The following is a 20,000-nucleotide window of genomic DNA, read 5'->3' as shown; positions in this document are numbered from 1 at the left end:
TTATGGAAACGCAATTTACAAAGTAACACAGTGATGGCATTTGTATGGCTTCCACATATGCAACAAAGTTCAGAAGGCTTGGGAGTTTTCAATGGAAGTGTTTGCATGGGTATTTTTATTCCCCAAGCAGACTTCAGAGAATCTTTCACCAGATAGACAGAAAATGATGGAGGTGTGATGGCAGAGAAAGAGAGGGGTAACATGTTTTTTTTTTTTTTTTTGGGAATGTAACAAGTTGGCAGATTTTAAAAATCCCCTACAGGTGGTGGTGGGGCAAGTTGTTGGAACTAAGGAAATTATTCTTTTGAACTGGAACATAGGATCTGAATTGCTTAGACATTGTAAGGCCTTACTAAGGGCAATGTTATTGGCTGTCAAAAAAGCAAATACTATAAAATGTAAATCACAACCTAAACCAACTATAAGTACTGAATATGGTAAAGGAGACAAAAGAACTTGGTGGGATTTTTTAGAAAAGGGAAGATGCAGCAAATTACACAGAAATAAATGGAATTTGTGGGAAGAATACATGCAGAATTATGTTCAGACAGAGTGAGGTTTAAGAGAAGCCAGGAATTGAGCAATTTATGTAATGTTGGAGTGAATGATTGTTAAAAACAAAATGTAGGTGTTTGCTGCATGAAAACTGTTACTATGTTTTTTTTCTTCTTTAACTTATGTCTAACTCAGGATTTAATAAAGATGTTAAAAAATTATGCCCTTAAGGACAGCATTCCTGCAGTGTACAGATCTGCATCAGTCACATCCTCTTCTGTTTATTCCTTCAGCTAGTTCTTTCTCGGGGGCGTGCAGGTTGCAGATGTTAGAGGCTGAGGATAAACTTGAGGTAGCCATGTTGAATCAGGTGTATGCCTCAGGCTTCTTCTGATCACAGTACAGAGAATGCTGCCTACTTTTCAAGGTTCCCTGGCAGACTCTGCGAACCTGTACAATATGTCTTGGGCCTAAAAATGAATATACAAGTATCTGTGGGGAATCCTACAATGCACCGCTCTACAAACAACAGCATGATGTTAAGCCAATGTCCAAGTATTTTGTTAACACGCACAACACAGCTACACCAAATGAGAACCTACCTTTCTTTCACTGTCTCCTGCAGCTTATTAAATGTTTCAGACAACTTCTGTACTGCTTCCTGCAGATGGGATGCATTGGCCAAGAGGTTACATTCCCCTATCTCATTTGTCACATGTTGCAGCGTTTGCATGTTCACTTGCTGTCGACACATTTCAGAATTCAGTTCCTGTTAAATGATTTAGAAAGAACATTTAGCATCTAAACTTTACATTTCCACACCTGAGCATGTCTAAAAATCTCCACATTTTCATCACAAAGACTTTTATGTGCCTGCATAATACAGATATATTAGGTTTTGTGCTCGTCTGATGTGCCCACCCTCCAGTTCTTCTGTCATTAGTGTTTTCTTTTGTCACATTTGCCATCTATTTTCCCACTTGTCCTAAAGACTGTTATGTAACCCTACTGCAAATATGTAAACATTGTATTTTCTGACCAAGATCCTTCTAATTGCGAATTTCAGACTTCCAGGCACTTTCTATAATGCAAAACCACTGTATTATTTTTTTAATCCTTCTCCAGCAAGCTGCACGACAACCACATTGTAATACCTAAACTGAAGAATCTCTACCTCATCACTATTCGGCCATCCTAAAGAGGTTATAAAGAATGCTGTCATACAATTCTGTTTCTCTCTTCCAAAATGCAGATTCCTAGCTTCTTTAACATGGTCTCAAGGAATATTACCTCTATTCCAAACTATACACTGCTTCGAGTACAATTTCTCAAAAGGGAATCAAATGTGGAAATAATTACAAAATGTGGCTTATCAAAAGAAATGAAAATCAGGTATATTACTTTTCATGCTATGAATTTTCCCCAGCACTGAAAATATTTTACCCTCGTTGCCCGTTCGATTCTCAGTTAGAGCGTCTTCTGTGTAGCGACACACGTGAATGGGCGTTCCTTCATTGAAGGTTGTGCATTAGGCCCGGCAAGCCAGTACGTAAAAATCTACTGCCAATCATTAGCGAACAGGAGTTCTGCTGTGGCGACCCCTAACCAGGAAAAGCCAAAAGAGACAAACCAACAAACTGAATTGTCTCTTACTGCAATTAGGCACACACAAGCTTGACATACCAGTGCCATGTAATGCAGTTCTGAGCATGGCACATCACATCTTTTTCCCAGAATCTTTCTCCATCTGTCTTCAAGTAATGCTGTTTACTATTTTGTAAATGGTTACTTGTACAGGCTGCCTCCAGCTGATGATTAGGCCCTGTGTATGGTAAAAAAACTCCCACATGAGATAAACATTAAAGTAAAATGAGATGACTGTTAGACTTACAAAAATTACCATACTCTAGGTGAAACAATGCTTATTTCCAAGGGGTATTACTTTTTTTGTCTAACAAAGTGCTTGAAAAATAGCACATTTTCAGGGGGCATTATACACTATAGATAGCTAGGAAGGGTAATGTACAGCAATCTGCAACTTTGTGTTTATGGTACACACAAATCTGTAGCACTATAGTACGAGAACATCACCTGACACCTTAGATACCACCTTCAGCAGAGATGCTAAAGAACAGTCAGAGACTCACAATCTGTTGGTAGTTAAGATGAATCTTAAGGCTTATGCAAGGAGTTGGCGGACTTTAAGAATTCCCTGACGGATGCACTGTCGGAAATGTTGGGTGGGTAGACTGTGATGAGGGAGATGATTTTTCTGAGCTGTGACACAAACAAAACTGCCTAGACATGGTAAGGCCTTGCTGTGTCTAATTATGGTGGCTGCCAAAAAAGCAATTACTAGAAAATGGAAATCAAAATCTAAACCAACTATGTAAGTAGCAAATAAAGTAATGGAGATAAAACAACTGGAACTCAGATCTTTAGAAAAAGGTAGAAGCAAACTACATACAAGAAAATTGGGACTGTGGGAACAATACATACAGGGGAGGAATGAGGTTTAAAAGAAGGCAAGATTTGAATGAGCTATGTAATGTTTGACTGAAAATGATTGGGTAGAAAAGTGATGTATAACGTTTGCAAATGGGAGTGTGTCAGCAATGGTTTGTGATGTAAAATGCTTGCAACTAGGATTGTGTTGGTGTGGTTTGTTTTCATTTATATAAATGTATGACTGCTTATGTCATAAGTGATGATTTAATAAAGATGTTTCTTGTTTAATAAATGGGGCAGGAATTGAACAATTTATGTAATGTTGCTAAGGCTATATGATATATAGCAATATATGTGAAGGAAAATGCTTTTTAACTTGTTAAGACAGTTTGATTACTTTTACATAAATATAAATGTGTCTATGTTACAAGTGAAAATTCAATACAGGTGTCTTAAAAAAAATGAATAATAAGGATTGTTCTTTTAAGACTGACAGTGTGTGTGTGTGTGTGTGTGTGGGGGGGCATTGAACATAAACATGTACAAGCAAGCTGGTTTTAAAAAAGGCATGTTGACCATCCTAGGTTAAAGCAGCAAGCCAGAGTTAGAGTTGAGGTGGGTAGTAACGACCTTCTGGGTCAGTGTTCTTACTCAGAGGAAGATGAGCAGATATAAGAGACTACTGCTACATTAGTCAAAGCAAGAGGATTTACACCATTGTAAACAAACAATGTAGGGGTACACCAAATAATGGTCCAAGGTACATACATGAAAGAACTTACATACTTAGCATATCATATTTAAGGGTGTAATGGAACAAGGAAGTTTATTTAAAAAATGCCCTACATCTATGAAAGTGCGACTTTTCTCAAGTGAGTAATAGGAAGCATCCAGATGCAACACTGGGGTAAAGAAGCCTGAAAAACTTATTAAAAAAATGTTAAACAAAAATCTTCACAAGAGCAATTCATTGATTCCTGTTTCAACACTATGGGCAGGATTGAATACAATTTTCACTGCTCATGCTAACTGTCCAATCTGGGATGGTCAGTTAGCATGACTGCAAGAAAATGCGACTCAAATAGGTATGGGCACAGACTATCCCTTAGGAAATATTTACTTATTTGTATTTATCCTTTGTTGACTGGTTTAGTCCGACTAGATTAGTGACCTCTCTTCAGTGGAGAGGTGAGGTGGTATTTATATGACTCTACATAAATCTAGCTGACAGTGCTTGTGTTATTCTTAGCAAAGGCACCAACACACATTCAAGCACCCATGCACACACACATACTCCCAGACATTCCTGCAAATAATACCCACATTGTGTCATCAACAATCAAGTCACCTCCCCACACAAATTTGATCACACTCACTGAAACTTTCAGCTATACATTCATAGACACAAGCCAACATATAAATACAGCTCATGATTCTCTTCCTATCCCCACTACAATCACCTTGACACACATTCATGCAGTCTCATGCATGGCCTTACAGACATGCAAACATGACCATACGCATACACACATAACACACATCTTGCCTCCACTTCTTTTCTGAACTTGAATGCACAAATACTCCCATAGGAGTGAATGGGTGACCCCTGTGATTTTTTGCTGGTCACTTCTTCGTCCTAGAGTAAAATTTTACTCTGAGATCAATTTCCTGAATCATTCAACTGACCAAATCGGAAGCCACAGACATTTCTAGGGACAGCATTTGGCTAATTAGCAGCAGCCACTCTCTCCTGGACTATCACATTAGCATGTGGCTTTGCCCTACAAATCACTCTTGGAGCGGAGGCCTGTGCAGGGGAAAAACGTCAGTGGCAGTGTGGTCTCTGAATTCAAAAGGCTTTGCACAATGTGAAAACCTGAGTGAAGGCTTCCACATGACACTAAACTTTTCTGAATTCCAAGGTATATTTTACTTGATGTGAAAATACTATCCTTTAGAAATAGATTTATTCTTAACATTTCATTTACATGTTTGATTTACTATTGATGACTAGGTTAGTCCACTAGGCCCAGCCCAATTTTTGGAGTAATCTTTGAGGGTACTGACATTGACTATGGGAAATTTAGACATAACACTGATTTTTTTTATTTTTATTTGATGACTATGAAAGAAAAAAGATGAAATTGTAATAAAGTCACCTCTGACTACTCTTTTCACTAAATGCCATGGGGATCAAATGCATATTTATTTTTTCTTTCTCATGTCCTTTCTGCAGCTGACATCCACCCTTGTCCCCAACCAGACCCATTTGTTTCCTTCTCCCATCCTCTTACTCTTCAGACGATATAGTAAAATCCTATCATAACTCTAGGCACAGGTGGGTCCCTCCCTCCATCTTCAAATAGAGAAAAGTCCTTAAGGGTGAGAAACAGGAGACAGGCACTGTATACTTGGCCAGGGGAGGGGTGTTGGGAATTGAGGCAAAAGTGAAGGCTTAACTGGGCAGGGCATGATCAATGTTAACTTCATTATCTCCTGTGATGCTGGTCACTTCATCCTTCCCCCGATTAATGAACAGACAGACATGCTTCATCCTTTGTTGAGGCATGACAGAGCTTTAGGTAGAACTCCAGTACCCCTCTCCTCTCGACTGGGATGACAAAAGCCACCCAAGTTCCAGCCCTCCTACCCAGATCTTACAGAAATGTTTATTTGTAATCACAAAGAAAAGCTTTTACTTTTACTAGACTTCCAGCATTATATGAAGGTGTTCTGATCTAATCATTACTTTGTGATTTATGTTCCCATTAAATAATTCTGAAATCTTTTCTAAATATTAGATGTGCACTTTTGGTCAATGGTGATTTTAAATCTCAACCCCAAAACAGAAATTTCTGTGAAGCTAAAATGAAAAAATACCCACATCTTTCTGTTTAAACCACAGTGGCATGACTGCTTCCTGAAGAATAGCAATTGCTTTATTTTTTGTCTGAAACACATTATATATCAGTTAAAATAAAAATGAAAATAACTGAACTGTCTCCTTAATTGTCTTTCAGACATGGTTTAGTTTAAGACAATTACTTTAATTAAGAATAAAGTATGACAAGGACTTATTTTTAAGTTCTTCTTAAATAATTCTTAAGGGTACAACGCTCCATGAGGTGTGTTTGAGTTCCATACCATTTCCACACAGTTAGATTAACTTCGATATTAATGTAATTCGCAGAAACCTTATTTCTATAATTGGGAATACATTTTGATTCAGCTTTTTTTAATTTCAGATGTTATAAATTTTGTTAAATTACTGACAGTAACATAAAACAGACCCCCCCATACCAGATATCTCATTGACTGGCATACTGACATTAAATGTTACATTACAATGCAGCTTTTCAAGACAGTATAGTAGACAGTAATGACATTGTGATCCACTGCAACTCTACTTGCATAATGTTCAGAACACCTTTAAATAATGCTGGAAGTCTAGTAAAAGTAAAAGATTTTCTTTGTGAGTACAAATAAACATTTTTTGTAGGATCTGGATAGGAGGGCTGGGACTTGGGTGGTTTTTGTCATCCCACACAATTTTGACATCTGGTGCTTTATTTTTAATGTTTTAGTTACTATAAATATTTCAGAATTTCTATTGTTTCTCAGGTTGAAATTCAAACATCTTTTTCTTCATTAATGTAACTCCATTTTTTTTGTCTGATGATTTGATTACACTTCACTGAGTGTTCATACGAGTCAAAAAGACAGGGACTTGTGTATCTACTTTAAAGGTATCAGTATAAAACTTACTTGATAATATCTATGTAACTTTCAAACATATAGTCCAGATATGTATCTAGACAGTTTGCATTTCCCTCTGGCAAAGCACAGAAGAGCTCAACAGAGCTCACGTGAAGGTACTTGGCCCAACCAAGTATGTTCAAATACAGTATGAATGCTGCAGTACATTCTTTAGAAACAGATTTAGTTGCCCATCTCTGTGATATAGATTCATGGAGACATGTCTGTGATCCAATAAACCAAAGTTCAATTAGCAGTTTTTTTTTTTTTTGGGGGGGGGGGGGGGATTGATAGTCCTTAATAAATGCTCCGGAACCTCCACCACTGTAATCAGAAGTGGCCATTTCAGACAAAAAAATCCTATCTGGTAAAGGAGTATGCCTATCACCTAAAAAAAAAAGAAAATCATAACGGTCACACACTCAGCTCCTTGCCACCAATGTCTAACAACAAGCCAAAAATGTGGTTGCTTCAAGAGAAAAAGAATTGGATGGTTGCAAGTCATTTCTGTACACTAATAAACAACCTCAAACACCTCTCTGCTATTTGCAAAGATGGCAGCCAATAAGCTAGTCCTACAACCTTCCCAAACAAGGCCCAGGAAAGAGATGACAGAAAGCTCTGACTGCTGCAATGATCCTATATTAAAACATTTATGGGTATGGCAAGTACCCTCACCCAACTATACTATGCTCATCAGAAGGATAAATGTTGCAGTAAATCCCTTAGAACATTTATAGCAGTAAGCTGAGAAACTCTGACCCAAGATGTAGGGAGAAGGCTACCGCAAGCCTGTAAACCTGGTCTGCTTCTCAACTAAATGTTCAGTGTGTCATACTTGGAGAAGGGGTAAAGAGATCTCCAGCCTTATCTATGCAGCCCCCATAAAAAAAATCTACCTAACAAAATAGGTGATTTTTGCAGCTTTTTAATAGATGCTAAAACAACCTGCCATGCAAGACTCTTGTGAGAATACCATTATGTAGAGATGGCTATGTCAAAAGCCATACATTTGTGAGAACTAAGTCACTATAACTGGAGGTGATCGAACAGGAGATGATCAAAGAGAAGGCTAACTGTTGTAGTATCTTTTACGGCTGAGAATTAGTTAGAGGCAGATAACTATTCAGCCAGTTCAAATTCTAGAGCTTTGGACATCTCCAGAATGGTGCCAATTTCTTCTCCATGCCAAGCTTGGAGAGCAATCTAGCTTTTTTTTTTGGTGGGGGGGGGGGGGGGCACCACCACCAAGTGTACTTATCAATCCTGGCAGATGAACCTGACTTTCACCATGTTAAGTTGTGTTCTCCCCACAGGGTGAGGCACAAAGGAAGGAAAACAAGAAAACACTGTACAACCCAAGAGCCCTTACTCCTTAATACTCACACTGCAGCTCCGCAGTCATTGCCATGGAGCAGGTGGGAAGAAAACTATACTACAGTGGTTAATTCTTCAGTTTGAACACACCTGGTTATGAAGAGCATGCCCAAACAGCTGTTCTTTCAGAAGGATTACTGTTGTAGTGTCATTTACTATACTGGGAAGAGTAAAAAACAGTCGAGTACCCAAGGAGTAACCTAGCTACAGATTTATGGGGAAGACATTAGACTCCGGTGGCAAAACCTGAGCTGTCTGTGGACTATGTCTAGCTTTTAACAGCTGGCTCTACTTCACAAACACTATTTGTTGACACTTGGTACTGCAACTGCTGTCCTAATAAAGGATGACTGAACCTTGTGTCATATGCCCCCTCCAAAAAAAGACCAAGAGCCTGGTTCGCCTATTAAGCAATAAACATACACTTGGTTAATTACATGCAGTTGGCACAACTAGTTAATGTTTATACAACTAGTTGGTCCACATTAAGTCTCCTCTCCATGAAGCAAAGATTCAGTGTTTGGACTAAGTCACATGACCTACATCCAAAAAAGTAACAAAAGTAAATATTTAAAGGAAAAATCAACCCTGGCTGTAGTCAGAATATATTTTATCATTCTATTCCATCCACTGTATAAGTTAAGCAATCCTGTGATTCCAGTTTTTTTGGGAGTATCAGACTATTATTTTAGATGCTGTATGATTCGAATGGTACAACAGCTCCACTCACGGGTGTTAACCTGGGTTCAGTAAGCCTGACATACAAGAGAAGTAGGTGGTTGCACTGATGAAGAATGCATGTAGCACATACATCTTCAGGAAAGGAACCTTCTTACACTGTAGCAGCACATGACCCCTTAGAGGAAGCAGGACAGACACCATTTCTATGCAGCATGATGCAAGGGAATGATCTCAATTTAAATGTGTGCACAGTCAATGTATGTTTTCATGGCACTAAGGGAATCTTCAACAGAGGGGTAATTCCTGGATGAAGGCCAACACTGTTTGCCATATTGCGTTTTCTAGGGTTCAGTTTAAGCAATTCTGGCAATCTCCACGACTTAGTAAACATTTCCCCAAATAGCTAAATATTATAGCAATAACCCACGCCTGGGTGTGGGTAATGCTAAATTTACCCAAAGCCAACCGTGGGTAAATTTAGCATTACCCACACCCAGAAGTGGTTATTACTATATATGACATTATTTAAGAAAAGAAACTATTACTTTTCTTAAATAATGGCATAGTATAATGACTGTTTACTGCCCTTCCGCAGATGTCTGGCATCCGCGGCAGTTCTGATGTACTGCGCGCCTGCGCAGTACATCAGAGCTGAGGCCAAAAGCAGCGGAGAAAGCAAGATCTCCGTTGCTTTTTATGTCTCGCTATGTTAAATGAGTTTAACATGGCGAGACAGTTAAAATAAACAGCGGAGATGTCCGTTGCTTATTTTAAAACTGTCTTGCTATGTTAAACTCATTTAACATAGCTTAAACACTAAAAAGCAACGGAGATCTTGCTTTCTCCGTGCTTTTTAAACACTGTCTCGCTATGTTAAATGGGTTTAACATGGCGAGACAGTTTTAAAATAAGCAGCGGAGATCGCCTTTGCTTATTTTAAAACTGTCTCGCTATGTTAAACCCATTTAACATAGCGACAGTGTTAAAACGAGTTATACTAATGGAAAAAAGTCCGGGCAACCGGACCTTTTTCCATTAGTATAACTCGATTTACAACGGGCACGCTGGCCAATCAGCGTGCACGTTTTGGGGGGGTCATGGTATAATAGATAATTAACCATTACTAAAAAAAAAAAAAGTTTTTTTGCTGTCTTAATGCCTAATATTATGTTCTTTATTTTTCTTAACTTGTAAAACTGCACATTACGGTATAGAAAGTTGGACATTGCTATTGTATTTATTAGATGTCTAGAGCTGTTTATGCAGCCATCTAGAGCTGTTTATGTCTGTACAATTTTCCTTGTATGTAAGGTTCTTGGAGCTTTTCTCCACGGGCATCCACTTGCTGTGTGTTTATTCTATGTCTAGAGCTGTTTATGTATGTAAAATTTCCCTGTATGTAGTGTTCTTGGAGCTTTTCTCCCAGGGCTTCCGGTGAAAATGGATCTGTGTCCAGTTGGACTTTCCCGGTTAACAAATGTAAAATAAAAATTAGTAACATTCTGTCAATGCAGTAATTTTCATCAGCCAGGGGGGAGTTACAGGAAACATCCTTAGGAACAGCAAATTAGGTTAAGGCTGGGGGGTGACAGGGACTTGGGCAACTAATGAAACTGCACTGTCTTTTTTAATGCTTGCCCATTCCTACGCAAAAAACACGCATGTTCTTACTTTTATAATTAACAAGATCCCGCCTGTCACTGACACCTGACCATCATGTCATGGATTTTTTCTGGTACATTTTCATTTTCCTCCCAGAAAAGGATTCCCTCCTTTTTGAAACTAAGTCTCATAAGCAATTATAAACTACCTGGGATACAGTGAATTCCTGATAAAATCTGATCTGAACCAAGCTGCAACATTGGACCAGTACCTGTACTCAGTAAGGTAATACTACTTCCTTTAATGGCAGTGACATGTGCAATGAGATATATCAGTTTAACACTGTACATACTCTACCTCTCTCAACAATACTCAAATCACACAGTTCTTTGGTTTACAAAGTTCTAGCTCTAGGCTACTGCCCTCCACTTAATGGTTACTACAAATCAGAGACCAGACAGCCAGGAAAATATGCTCACATTGCCTATACCTGGATTCAAACGGCCATAGAAAAAAAATAAAAATAAAAACACTCCCAACAGCAAGACCCCCCTGCCTGGAATCACCTCCTGTCCGAAACAAAACATAATGAAAATTTTCAATTATTCAGACTTAGACTGCACTTGGAAAAGGAATCCAAGTGCACCTGCTTCCATGACAACAGAGTGTGTTCCAGCTGACAAACACAGGTACAGACTTACTGCCTTCATGTACCCAACTCTTACTAGAATGCTTCATCTGTACATTCTTTACATATAAGTTATTTTGTACAGATTTGATATTATTTAACTCAATGTTACAATTGCAACTGTATATTTTGTACATAGTATTTACTTTGTTAGGAATTTGTTGCAATCATGCTTTTTCTTTCATATTAACACTGAGGAACCTGCAATTACTCTTATCCTGGGGGCTTGGCTGAAAAAGGTCAAATAACCAGCTCACCAAACTGGTTATTGAAGTGTAAAATAAAATAAATATGCCATATTTACATTCTTGCCCCCAGTTGTCCTGCTGCATTACCTTACATCCTGTACTTGAGGATCAAACCTCTTTTTTAACTAAAGTTGTGAATGCTGCACAAAAATCCAACCAGATGTGGAAACGTCATTATGGAGCTTCTTCATTGTACTGTGTGTGGAACATGTTCAAAGCACACAAATTTTCTGAGTTAAAAGACTTGGTGGGCACATATCCAGACGTTGGTTCTCAGGCACAAACAACAGACTTCAGATTGTGTAGTTTACCTTAATCTGCTGGGAGAACTGAGTGATATCCTTATCTGGCTGATTTCCAGCTGCCAGAACCTTGCTTTTGCAGTCAGTAAAATTCTGCATCTCCCTGCTTAGTTCCTCATATAGTTCAACCTTTGGAAGAATACCCTTCAGCACCTCCTCTTTCTCCCTCTGTTGCGTGCAGACGGCACTCACTCTATCATTCAGCTCAGACAGTTTGTCCTGTAATGTGGCAGCTGTGCTTTTATCAGTTTTCTCCAGAAACTGGCACACCATTTCTCGAGTGGCATCCACACTCCCATTGTGACTTGCAAGGTCCTGCTTCACTTTCTAATAAAAGAAACAGAAATTTCCATAAGTACAATGCACAGTACAGTGATGGAGACCTAAGTGAAGCACACTCCTTTCTCAACTACAGTTAATACCATCATAAGGAATTCACGCAATGCTATACATCACATTAATCTAAACAGCACTAAAATGCTTCCAAACCTAAACATGAACGTTTTTAACAATACCATTAAATCAAAAATTAAAAATAAATTAAACTGATTTGCTCTGAAGTTAACTAAACTAGCTCACTTTTAAGTAGTTCACCTTGACTAGACATGCTGAGTCAATCCACAGTATACTTTAATAAAACAAAAATAAAGAACAAGCTTAACATTGCAATTATTCTCTTTTGGGAAAGATAATACAATTTTGACTACTGTGTTTCAATAATGCACTTTTTTCTCTGAGTTTACTTAAGAAGATGAGGAAATGGGTTCCAGTGTTTGGATTGTGAGACATTTCCCCACGAGCTACAATGCAAAAACCATAAGCCCGCAGCACTTGGTTCACCGCAGAACAGTACAGTTGCAAACTCGCTGCGGCATTAAACATTGTCCAGCCAAACGGCATATCGCTACCATCCCTAAATGGCTAGCCCACGGTATTCTAACAAATCCAAGCAGACTATGTATGCCAGAATACTTAAAATGTCCAGTAGAATTCTTATTAATTGTAAACAGGTGCTTGGTCATGTCTCTAAAGTAGAGTGAGCTTTTTGACCAGTGCAAAGACTACAATTTAATTTTTTTGCTGAATCATCTTTGTACAGCCAGGTACCTGTTTAGGAATGGTAGCGATGTGCCTTGTGGCTGGACAATGCTGCAGCGAGTTTGCTTTTCAACTGTAACGCTCTATTGCAAAGTGGCACTGAGGGCTTATGGTTTCAGTATTGTAGCTTGCGGGGAAATGTCTCATGACCTAAACACCAAAACTCAAAGGAAATACTTAATTTGTGTTCAAAATCCAAGTATGTCTTTTCTGTGAGTAATAATGTCCTCAAAATTATATTAACTTTCATAAGTAAGGGGGGTGTGCAGCTTAACCATGCATGGTGAAGGGGCATAAAACAGTAAGTTTACACAAAAATCCATTGTGATGATCTAACTTCAGTTCTGTTCATCTGAAGCAGGATCTGACTTCTTTTGGAATACCACTGCATACATCCTATGTTGTGGATGACAATCCTCGTCTTTCCTAAATTACCTCCTTCTCTCTCTCTTTCTTTTACTACAGTTTACCCTTGTGCACTCTCTAGCCCCTTTCATTTTTTTTTTTCCAGGAACATGTCTATGCCCCTCTTCTCCTCTAATGGCTGAGGATATGGAGTACGATGCATTTTTCAAATATATGAGAATCTGAGAAATACAGAAAAATGTCGAGTAGGAAAAAGGCAAAGAAATGGAAATAAAACTCCTCTGTAGATGCTCCTCTTCAATGACTCTGCTGAATATAATGAACTAGTGACACATTAAACCAGAGTTTAGGATAAGCATGGTAAATAGAAAAGCATAATACAAGAAGATATGCCACAAAATGGTTAAAAAAAACATGCAAGTTCACAAAAATTCCAAGGCCAAACAGAGTGCACCCTAAAGTAACCAAGATAGCTGACTAGGGAGTTAGTTCATGTAGCATACATAACTAAATCCTAACACAGTTAAGTAGCACACCCTAGGACAAAACGACCAACATATGAACTTTCTCTGCGTAGAGAGTTGCTAAGAAATAAACCAAAGGTTAGAGCTTGGCGGAAAGCAACTCAAATCCTACAACAGTAAGGCTTTTCAAAACAAATGGAATCCAGTGGGATAGATACAACTAGGTTCTGTGCTACTGTGGCATGCCGGTCTAATCTTGTGAACCTTTTTGTTACTGTAACTAACAGAAGAGAAGTGAAGAGTTTTATGCTGCAGTTCAGCTGCATTACTCTACACTTCAAGGGAAGTTTCTTAGAATGTTTGAAGACTTTGTAAGCAGTGCCAAGTTAGAAAAGCAGGTGAGAAAGTGACTGAATAAGAGGCAGAGGTTCTCTCCATCACAAGAATACTGGATCACATAGGTTTCTACACTCCAAAGAAAACTAGAGTCAAGGTGTAGTGCTACCCTCAAACTGAACAGTTTCAAACTCTCTCAGATTGAACTAATGAACAGTTGGGGTCCCATACTCAAAGGTCATGTTGGTTGTTTAGTCACTGTCTATAATAAATTCGAAAGATAAGGATTATACTTAATATGAATATTCATCTTTGTGGACTGTATTCTTTGATGCCGCTGGCATTGTGATGTTCAGTAATATAAACATTTTGCACTGTTGGAAAAAGTCATACTGGTGAACAGGTATGGCTCTACACTAACACTAAATGAAAGAGTAGAAAACAGTCCGGGTTGTACAGTATGACCCCTCTGTATTACGTGACATGTTTACTTGTGAAAGAGTGTATGTGATCAAAGCAAATCCACTTGTAGAACAACAAAGCAGACAGACAGAAACTAAAGAATGACATGGCCGAAATGGACAAGTATTGAGAATCTTAGCATGTATTATTTAACAGTGAAAGGGTTAAAGTGCTTGTTACTAAAGCCAGAGAGTTTAGAGATCAAATATTGATTGTACAGTGCATGGTCAAGAAGTCCAAGATAAACCATTACGTAGTACTACATTCAAAGGGCACTAAACTACTCAACATAAATAGCAATCAGATGCCAGTTTGACAACAGTGCCACAGAATAAATACATCAAAATATTGCTGTAGTCAAAATTTACTTTCCAGCATTAGATCAAAAAAGTATTTGGTCAAATGCTATAAAGTTCTCAACTAACTGCAGGTTGATGTGTTTCTTCAGTGTAAGTGAATATAAATGGTCCATTCACTTAGACTGTTTGCACTGTGCATTTTTGTCAAAATCATGAGGTTAGGAAAGTTTTCCTTTTTGCCACTGTTGTGGGATCTCAGAGTTGGAATATTTCATTAGCAGGGGAAATGGGGGTGGGGCAATCCCCCTGCAGAAACACGTTTTAGATGTGTTTTGTTTTAAGAGTTGCAACACTTTCAAGAAAACCTTGTTGGTTTCACATTTTTGGTTTAAGATAGTCAGTGATCTGGTCCGGGTTGAAAGCACAGTTGTGCAGTTGTGTAAAATCTTACCATAACTGTAGATGTCCTTCTCTTCACTGTTGTAGTGTTCCTTACAGTAGTGATCCCTTGCCTAAGGCAGCCTGACGTCCGGTCAGTATACCAAAGCTCTAGGTTGTAATAGAGATGTCGTACACCACACACATGCTCCAAACACAAGGAGTAGGGCCATAAAAGTGATGTATGAAGTACCACTCTCAGAACTGAAAAGGCCCAGGAGGAACAACAGTACAAGGAGAAAGGTGGAACATGTGCATCCAGAAGGAGAAAGGAAGGAGGGAGGCAGCAAATACTGCAACAGTGAAAGGGCATCTACTGTTTTGGTAAGATTTTTAACAACTGTACTATGTCTTTCGATATCACTGTTGCAATATTCCTTACAGTGGAGAGACTACAAAAACTCAAGAGGAAAGGTGGCAGCAGGAAGGTCCAGTAGATCCTTCAAGAAAGTCATACAGGACAGCCCTGGCAAATCCAGCCCTAGCCCGGGAAACCACACACAGCTTATAGTGCTTGGTAAAACTGTGCACAGAAGTCCAAGCAGCTGCCTCAAGAATGAAGTTTGTATCCAATAATTTGAAAAAAGCATCAGAAGCCACAGCCCTGGTAGAATGAGCCTTAATAGAAGAAGAAGAAGAAGAAAGGCTTTTCCCATGAAGAGAGTAATAAAGGAAATGGTACTAACATATCCATGAAGAAATAGTTTGCTTAGAAACACCCAAACCCAAAGATCTAGGATGAAAGGAAACAAAATGTTATTCAGATTTACGAATGGCTTTAGTTTTATCCAAATAATATCCGAGTTTTCTATGCAAATCTAAGGCGTGAAGAACCTTCTCACTAGCAGACTGCAGAGAAAGGAAAAAAGTGGGCAAATGAATATTCTGATTAAAAAGACAACTCAACCACCTTGGGTATTAAAAAAGGATTAGTACGAAGACACACCCTGTCCTTAAGAAAAACTAAACAAGGAGGAGCACCCATAAGAGTCTTCAGCTCAGACACCCACTTGGTTGTGGTAAGGACCAAAAGAAGAAAAGTCTTCCAAGAACAATGCTGTAAAGAAGCTGATGCTGCAGGCTCATAAGGAGCCTAAGTCAATGTTTCCAAAATGAAACTAAAGTCCTGGGAAGGAGAAATAGGCTTCCTGGGGGGCCTAATATGAAGGATGGCGTTAAGGAATAGTCTGATCTCAAGTTTAAAAGCCAAAGGAGGAGTCAAAGGCAGACAAGCAGAAATGGCTGACAGGTGGGCTTTAACAGAAGAGTATGCCAACCCAGCACTGAGCAACTCACCCAAATAAGACAGAACCAAAGGAACATCCATGGAATATCGATCCAGGTTATGTGCAAGACACCAAAACATAAAATCTTTTCCATTTGGATAAACAAGATTTTCTGGTAGTGGGTTTCCTGGTCTCCTGCAAAACTCATAGCACATCCTCAGAAAAACGGTGTTAAAGGGATCAAAACCCACTCACCCACAGCATCAGCTGAAGAGTGGATATGTGTGGATAGATGTAGGTCCCCTTGTTCTGTGTTAGTAGGTTCACCCTGTGAGGCAAATTGTGATGACTGCCCTTGGCTAAATGCAGAAGAGGATGGTACCAATGCTGTCTGGGCCAAAAGGGAATCAGCAACAAGATTTTGGGAGAGTCTTGTTCTACCTTGAACAAGATCCTTGGTATGAGAGGAAGACATAATGAAACATTCCCTTCCAGGAAAAAGAGAGGTCTTCCACCTTCCAAGCCAAAACATATGGGACTCTGGTGCAAAAGAGAGGAAGTTGTCTGTACAGAGGGGAGGCAAAAAGATCTACCTGAGGAGTACCCCACTGGTGGACAATGTCCAGAAACACATCTCTGTGAATCATCCACTTGTGAGTCTGTGTTATGGACCTGCTCAGAGAGTCTGCCATAATGTTCTGATCTGAAGGAATATAAATAGCCTGAAGAGTCACCGGATACTGAACAGCTAGATCCCAAACCTGAAGAGCTAGTCTCCACAAAAGGTAAGACCATACCCCCCCCACCACACACACACACACACACACACCTTGCCTGTTGATGTACCGCATCACTGCCTGTGAAGATTTTGAGAGGCCCTGGTAGGAAAGGCGAATGGAAGGCCTAAAGAGCCAGGAGAAGAGCTCTCATCTCTTTGATAATTATATGGTCCTTCCTTTGTCAATGAGACCAAAGGCTCTGAACCTTCAGAGAGCTGAAGGAGGCTCCCCAACCTGTGTCCAAGGCATCCAAAAAGAGTTCCTGAGCAGGGACTGGAGTCTGAAAAGGAAGACATGGGTTGAGAGACAGTTGACGAATCCACCACTAGAGCTCTAACTCAAGACATGAGAGAAGGTGAATCAGAAAGTCTAAAGGATGAGAATGACTTTAGGAACCACTGAAGCGTTCTCATATGAAGTCTGGCCACAGGAAGCACAGGAATGGCAGAAGTCATATATCCCAGGACCCCTTAGAAACTTTCTGGTGATAACGGAGCCAGAGGAAGAAGGGATTGAAAGAATGCAATCAGAGTCAAAACCTTGGGAGAAGCCAGAGATGCCAGCATTTGAATGATCTGCAGCCTGCACCCCCAGAGAAACGTGATCCTGAAAATGAGTCAGGAAGGATTTTTGGAAGTTCACTGTAAACCATAGGCTTTGCAGTAGACAAATAGTACAGTGAAGCTGTTGAAGCAAAATCTCTGGAGAGGAAGTCTGAATAAGCAGGTTGTCCAGATAAGGAAAAATAGGTTTTCCCCTCATACTGCAGAAAGCAATCACAGGAGCAAATAATTTGGTGAAGACCCTTGGGGCAGTAGAGAGGCCAAAGGGTAAAGGAGAGAACTGAAAATGCAAGAGAAACAATTTCCTGAAAAGGGGATAAAAAGGAATATGGAGATCGGCATCCTTGACAGCCAGAGAGACTATGAAAGCCTGAAGAAGAAGGTGAAACAAGGTTTGAAGCGATAATATTCAAAAGGAAGGAACCTTCAGAAAGGTGTTGAGCTGGGACAGATCCAGAAAGGGTCACCAGGTGTCTTCTTTCCTGGGAACCAGAAACATTCTGGAATAAAACTCCTTCCCCTTTTGAGAAGTCGAGACTGCCTGGATGGTTCCTTGAGACAAAGGGCTATGAAGAACATCCGGAAAAAAGGGCAGCTGTTCCTGAGAAGGTTGAAGAATGCCTAAAAAGGGGGGGAAGGGATTTCCAATGCAACACCCCTGATGAATGATGGAAAGAACCCGAGAGTCCTGAGTGACCTACAAGCAATTTGGAAGAGGCAAGAAAAGATGAAAGGTGGGGGGGAGAAGATAGCCTGACAGAACCTGGATTGTCTGGAAAGAGTCATCTGAAAAGAGGAATCTGAGTAGACTAAGTAGGAGGAGCCCTTCTAATACCCTTTTTACCCTTGGAAGGAGGACAATACTATCTATGGACAAAGGTAGACTTGTTAGAGTAACTCCCCTGAAATTTGGGAATACAAGAAACAAAAATGTTTCAATTCCTGCATAGCCTTACCCTTTACCTGAAGGGATTTAAAAAGCTCAGCAGCAGCAGAACCAAAGATATGTTTATTGTCAGGAGAAGCATTCATCAGCTTGGCTTTTATATCATTCAGAGGCTGAAGGCAAAGCCAGGAGTACCTCCTTAACACAGAACCATAAGCAACAGCTCTAAACAAGGCATCAGCTGCATCATAATGGAATGGTGAGACACTTGAGAAGAAAACCCTAACAAAGAGAGGGCCAAAGCCTTCCTCTCAGAATCAACAAGATCAGAAAATCCTGAAAGAGAAGAGTCAGAATACACCTGGACATATAGGTCTTATAATTGACAGCCCTGAAGGGCAGAGTAGCAGCAGTACACACTTTCTTACCCAACCTCTCCATAGCTCTGCTGTCCTTGTCAGAGGGAAGCAGCTTAATAGAAAGCAAAAGCTTACAGAGTTTATCAGAAGCAATGGAAATAACAGAAATTTGTAATATCAGGCACCTTATAAAACTTATCAGCTTTTACGAGCAGGGGGCTGGGAATCAGGGGCGTGAGAAGCTGCAGAAAAAGCATCCAACAATGCAGCAAGAACAGAAAGAACAGCAGAGGTTTTGAGAGACTCCATACAAAGGAGTTAATAATACCTCCTTTGAGCATCGGAAACCTGGGCACAATCCCACTTAAAAACTCCATCATGCAGGAATTATTATTCCCAAAGGAAACCTCCTCAAAAGGAGGACCAAAACTAATAGAATATTCTTCCTTGTAACCATAATCCAAGGGAGAGTAAATCTGAGAGCAATAGGCCAAAGATTCTTCACCAGAATCTGCCGTCTCATCAGATGAAACATGCTCCCTAGGCCTCTTAAGAGGAGTAGAACACCAAGGGGGAGCAGGAACAGAGACCCACTGAGGAGGTTTCAAAGCCATAAGGTTATTGAACAAACACTGTAAAATCCTGCCATTCATGCTGAGGATTCCTTAGGAGCAGGAGAAATATGCTTATTCTTTTGCTCATCTTTTAAAGGGATGTTTGCCCTATTTTAGGTGGCTCATACCCCTGCCTACACTCATTAAGCACAGTGGGAATCTCTTCTCTAACAATTATTGGCAGAACATACCAACAGTCTTCATAAATAATCAGTCGCTAGTTACCCCTGATCATCCAAAGTGGATGAATGAAGAGCCTCTAGGGACATGCAAGATGCCAAGTCCATGCTGGTCTCAGAAGTGTCGGTCGGTCCTCTGGGTTTTCACCAGCCTTGATAGAGACATCTGGTGGAGAAAACTGACCTTCAGGTAGGAACAATTCCACCACAGTACCCAGAGTCAATAATTTAAGATGTTGGTTTTGTAGGTAAATGGCCAAAGAGATTAGCCAACTATGCAAAGTTATTGCAACAAACACCTGACACACAGAACAAGACGTATGGTCGTTAGAAG

General features: G+C 39.7%; 1 protein-coding gene across 1 annotated transcript in view; it reads right to left on the bottom strand.

The window, feature by feature from the left end:
- LOC122792184 (microtubule-actin cross-linking factor 1-like) overlaps positions 1 to 20,000 on the bottom strand; it is a gene marked incomplete in the record, with an annotated part of 3,579,694 nt that overhangs the window by 1,766,820 nt on the left and 1,792,874 nt on the right. Inside the window, 2 exon segments of the mRNA XM_044059907.1 lie at positions 1,098 to 1,264; positions 11,607 to 11,924. Coding sequence (XP_043915842.1) covers positions 1,098 to 1,264; positions 11,607 to 11,924 — 485 coding nt within the window.

The sequence above is a fragment of the Protopterus annectens genome, chromosome 1.part2, assembly GCF_019279795.1.
Source record: "Protopterus annectens isolate FY-2018-M chromosome 1.part2, PAN1.0, whole genome shotgun sequence".
Classification (NCBI taxonomy): Eukaryota; Metazoa; Chordata; order Ceratodontiformes; family Protopteridae; genus Protopterus; species Protopterus annectens.
Note: the sequence above shows the minus strand (reverse complement) of the source record. Positions and strands in the feature narration are given on the sequence as shown.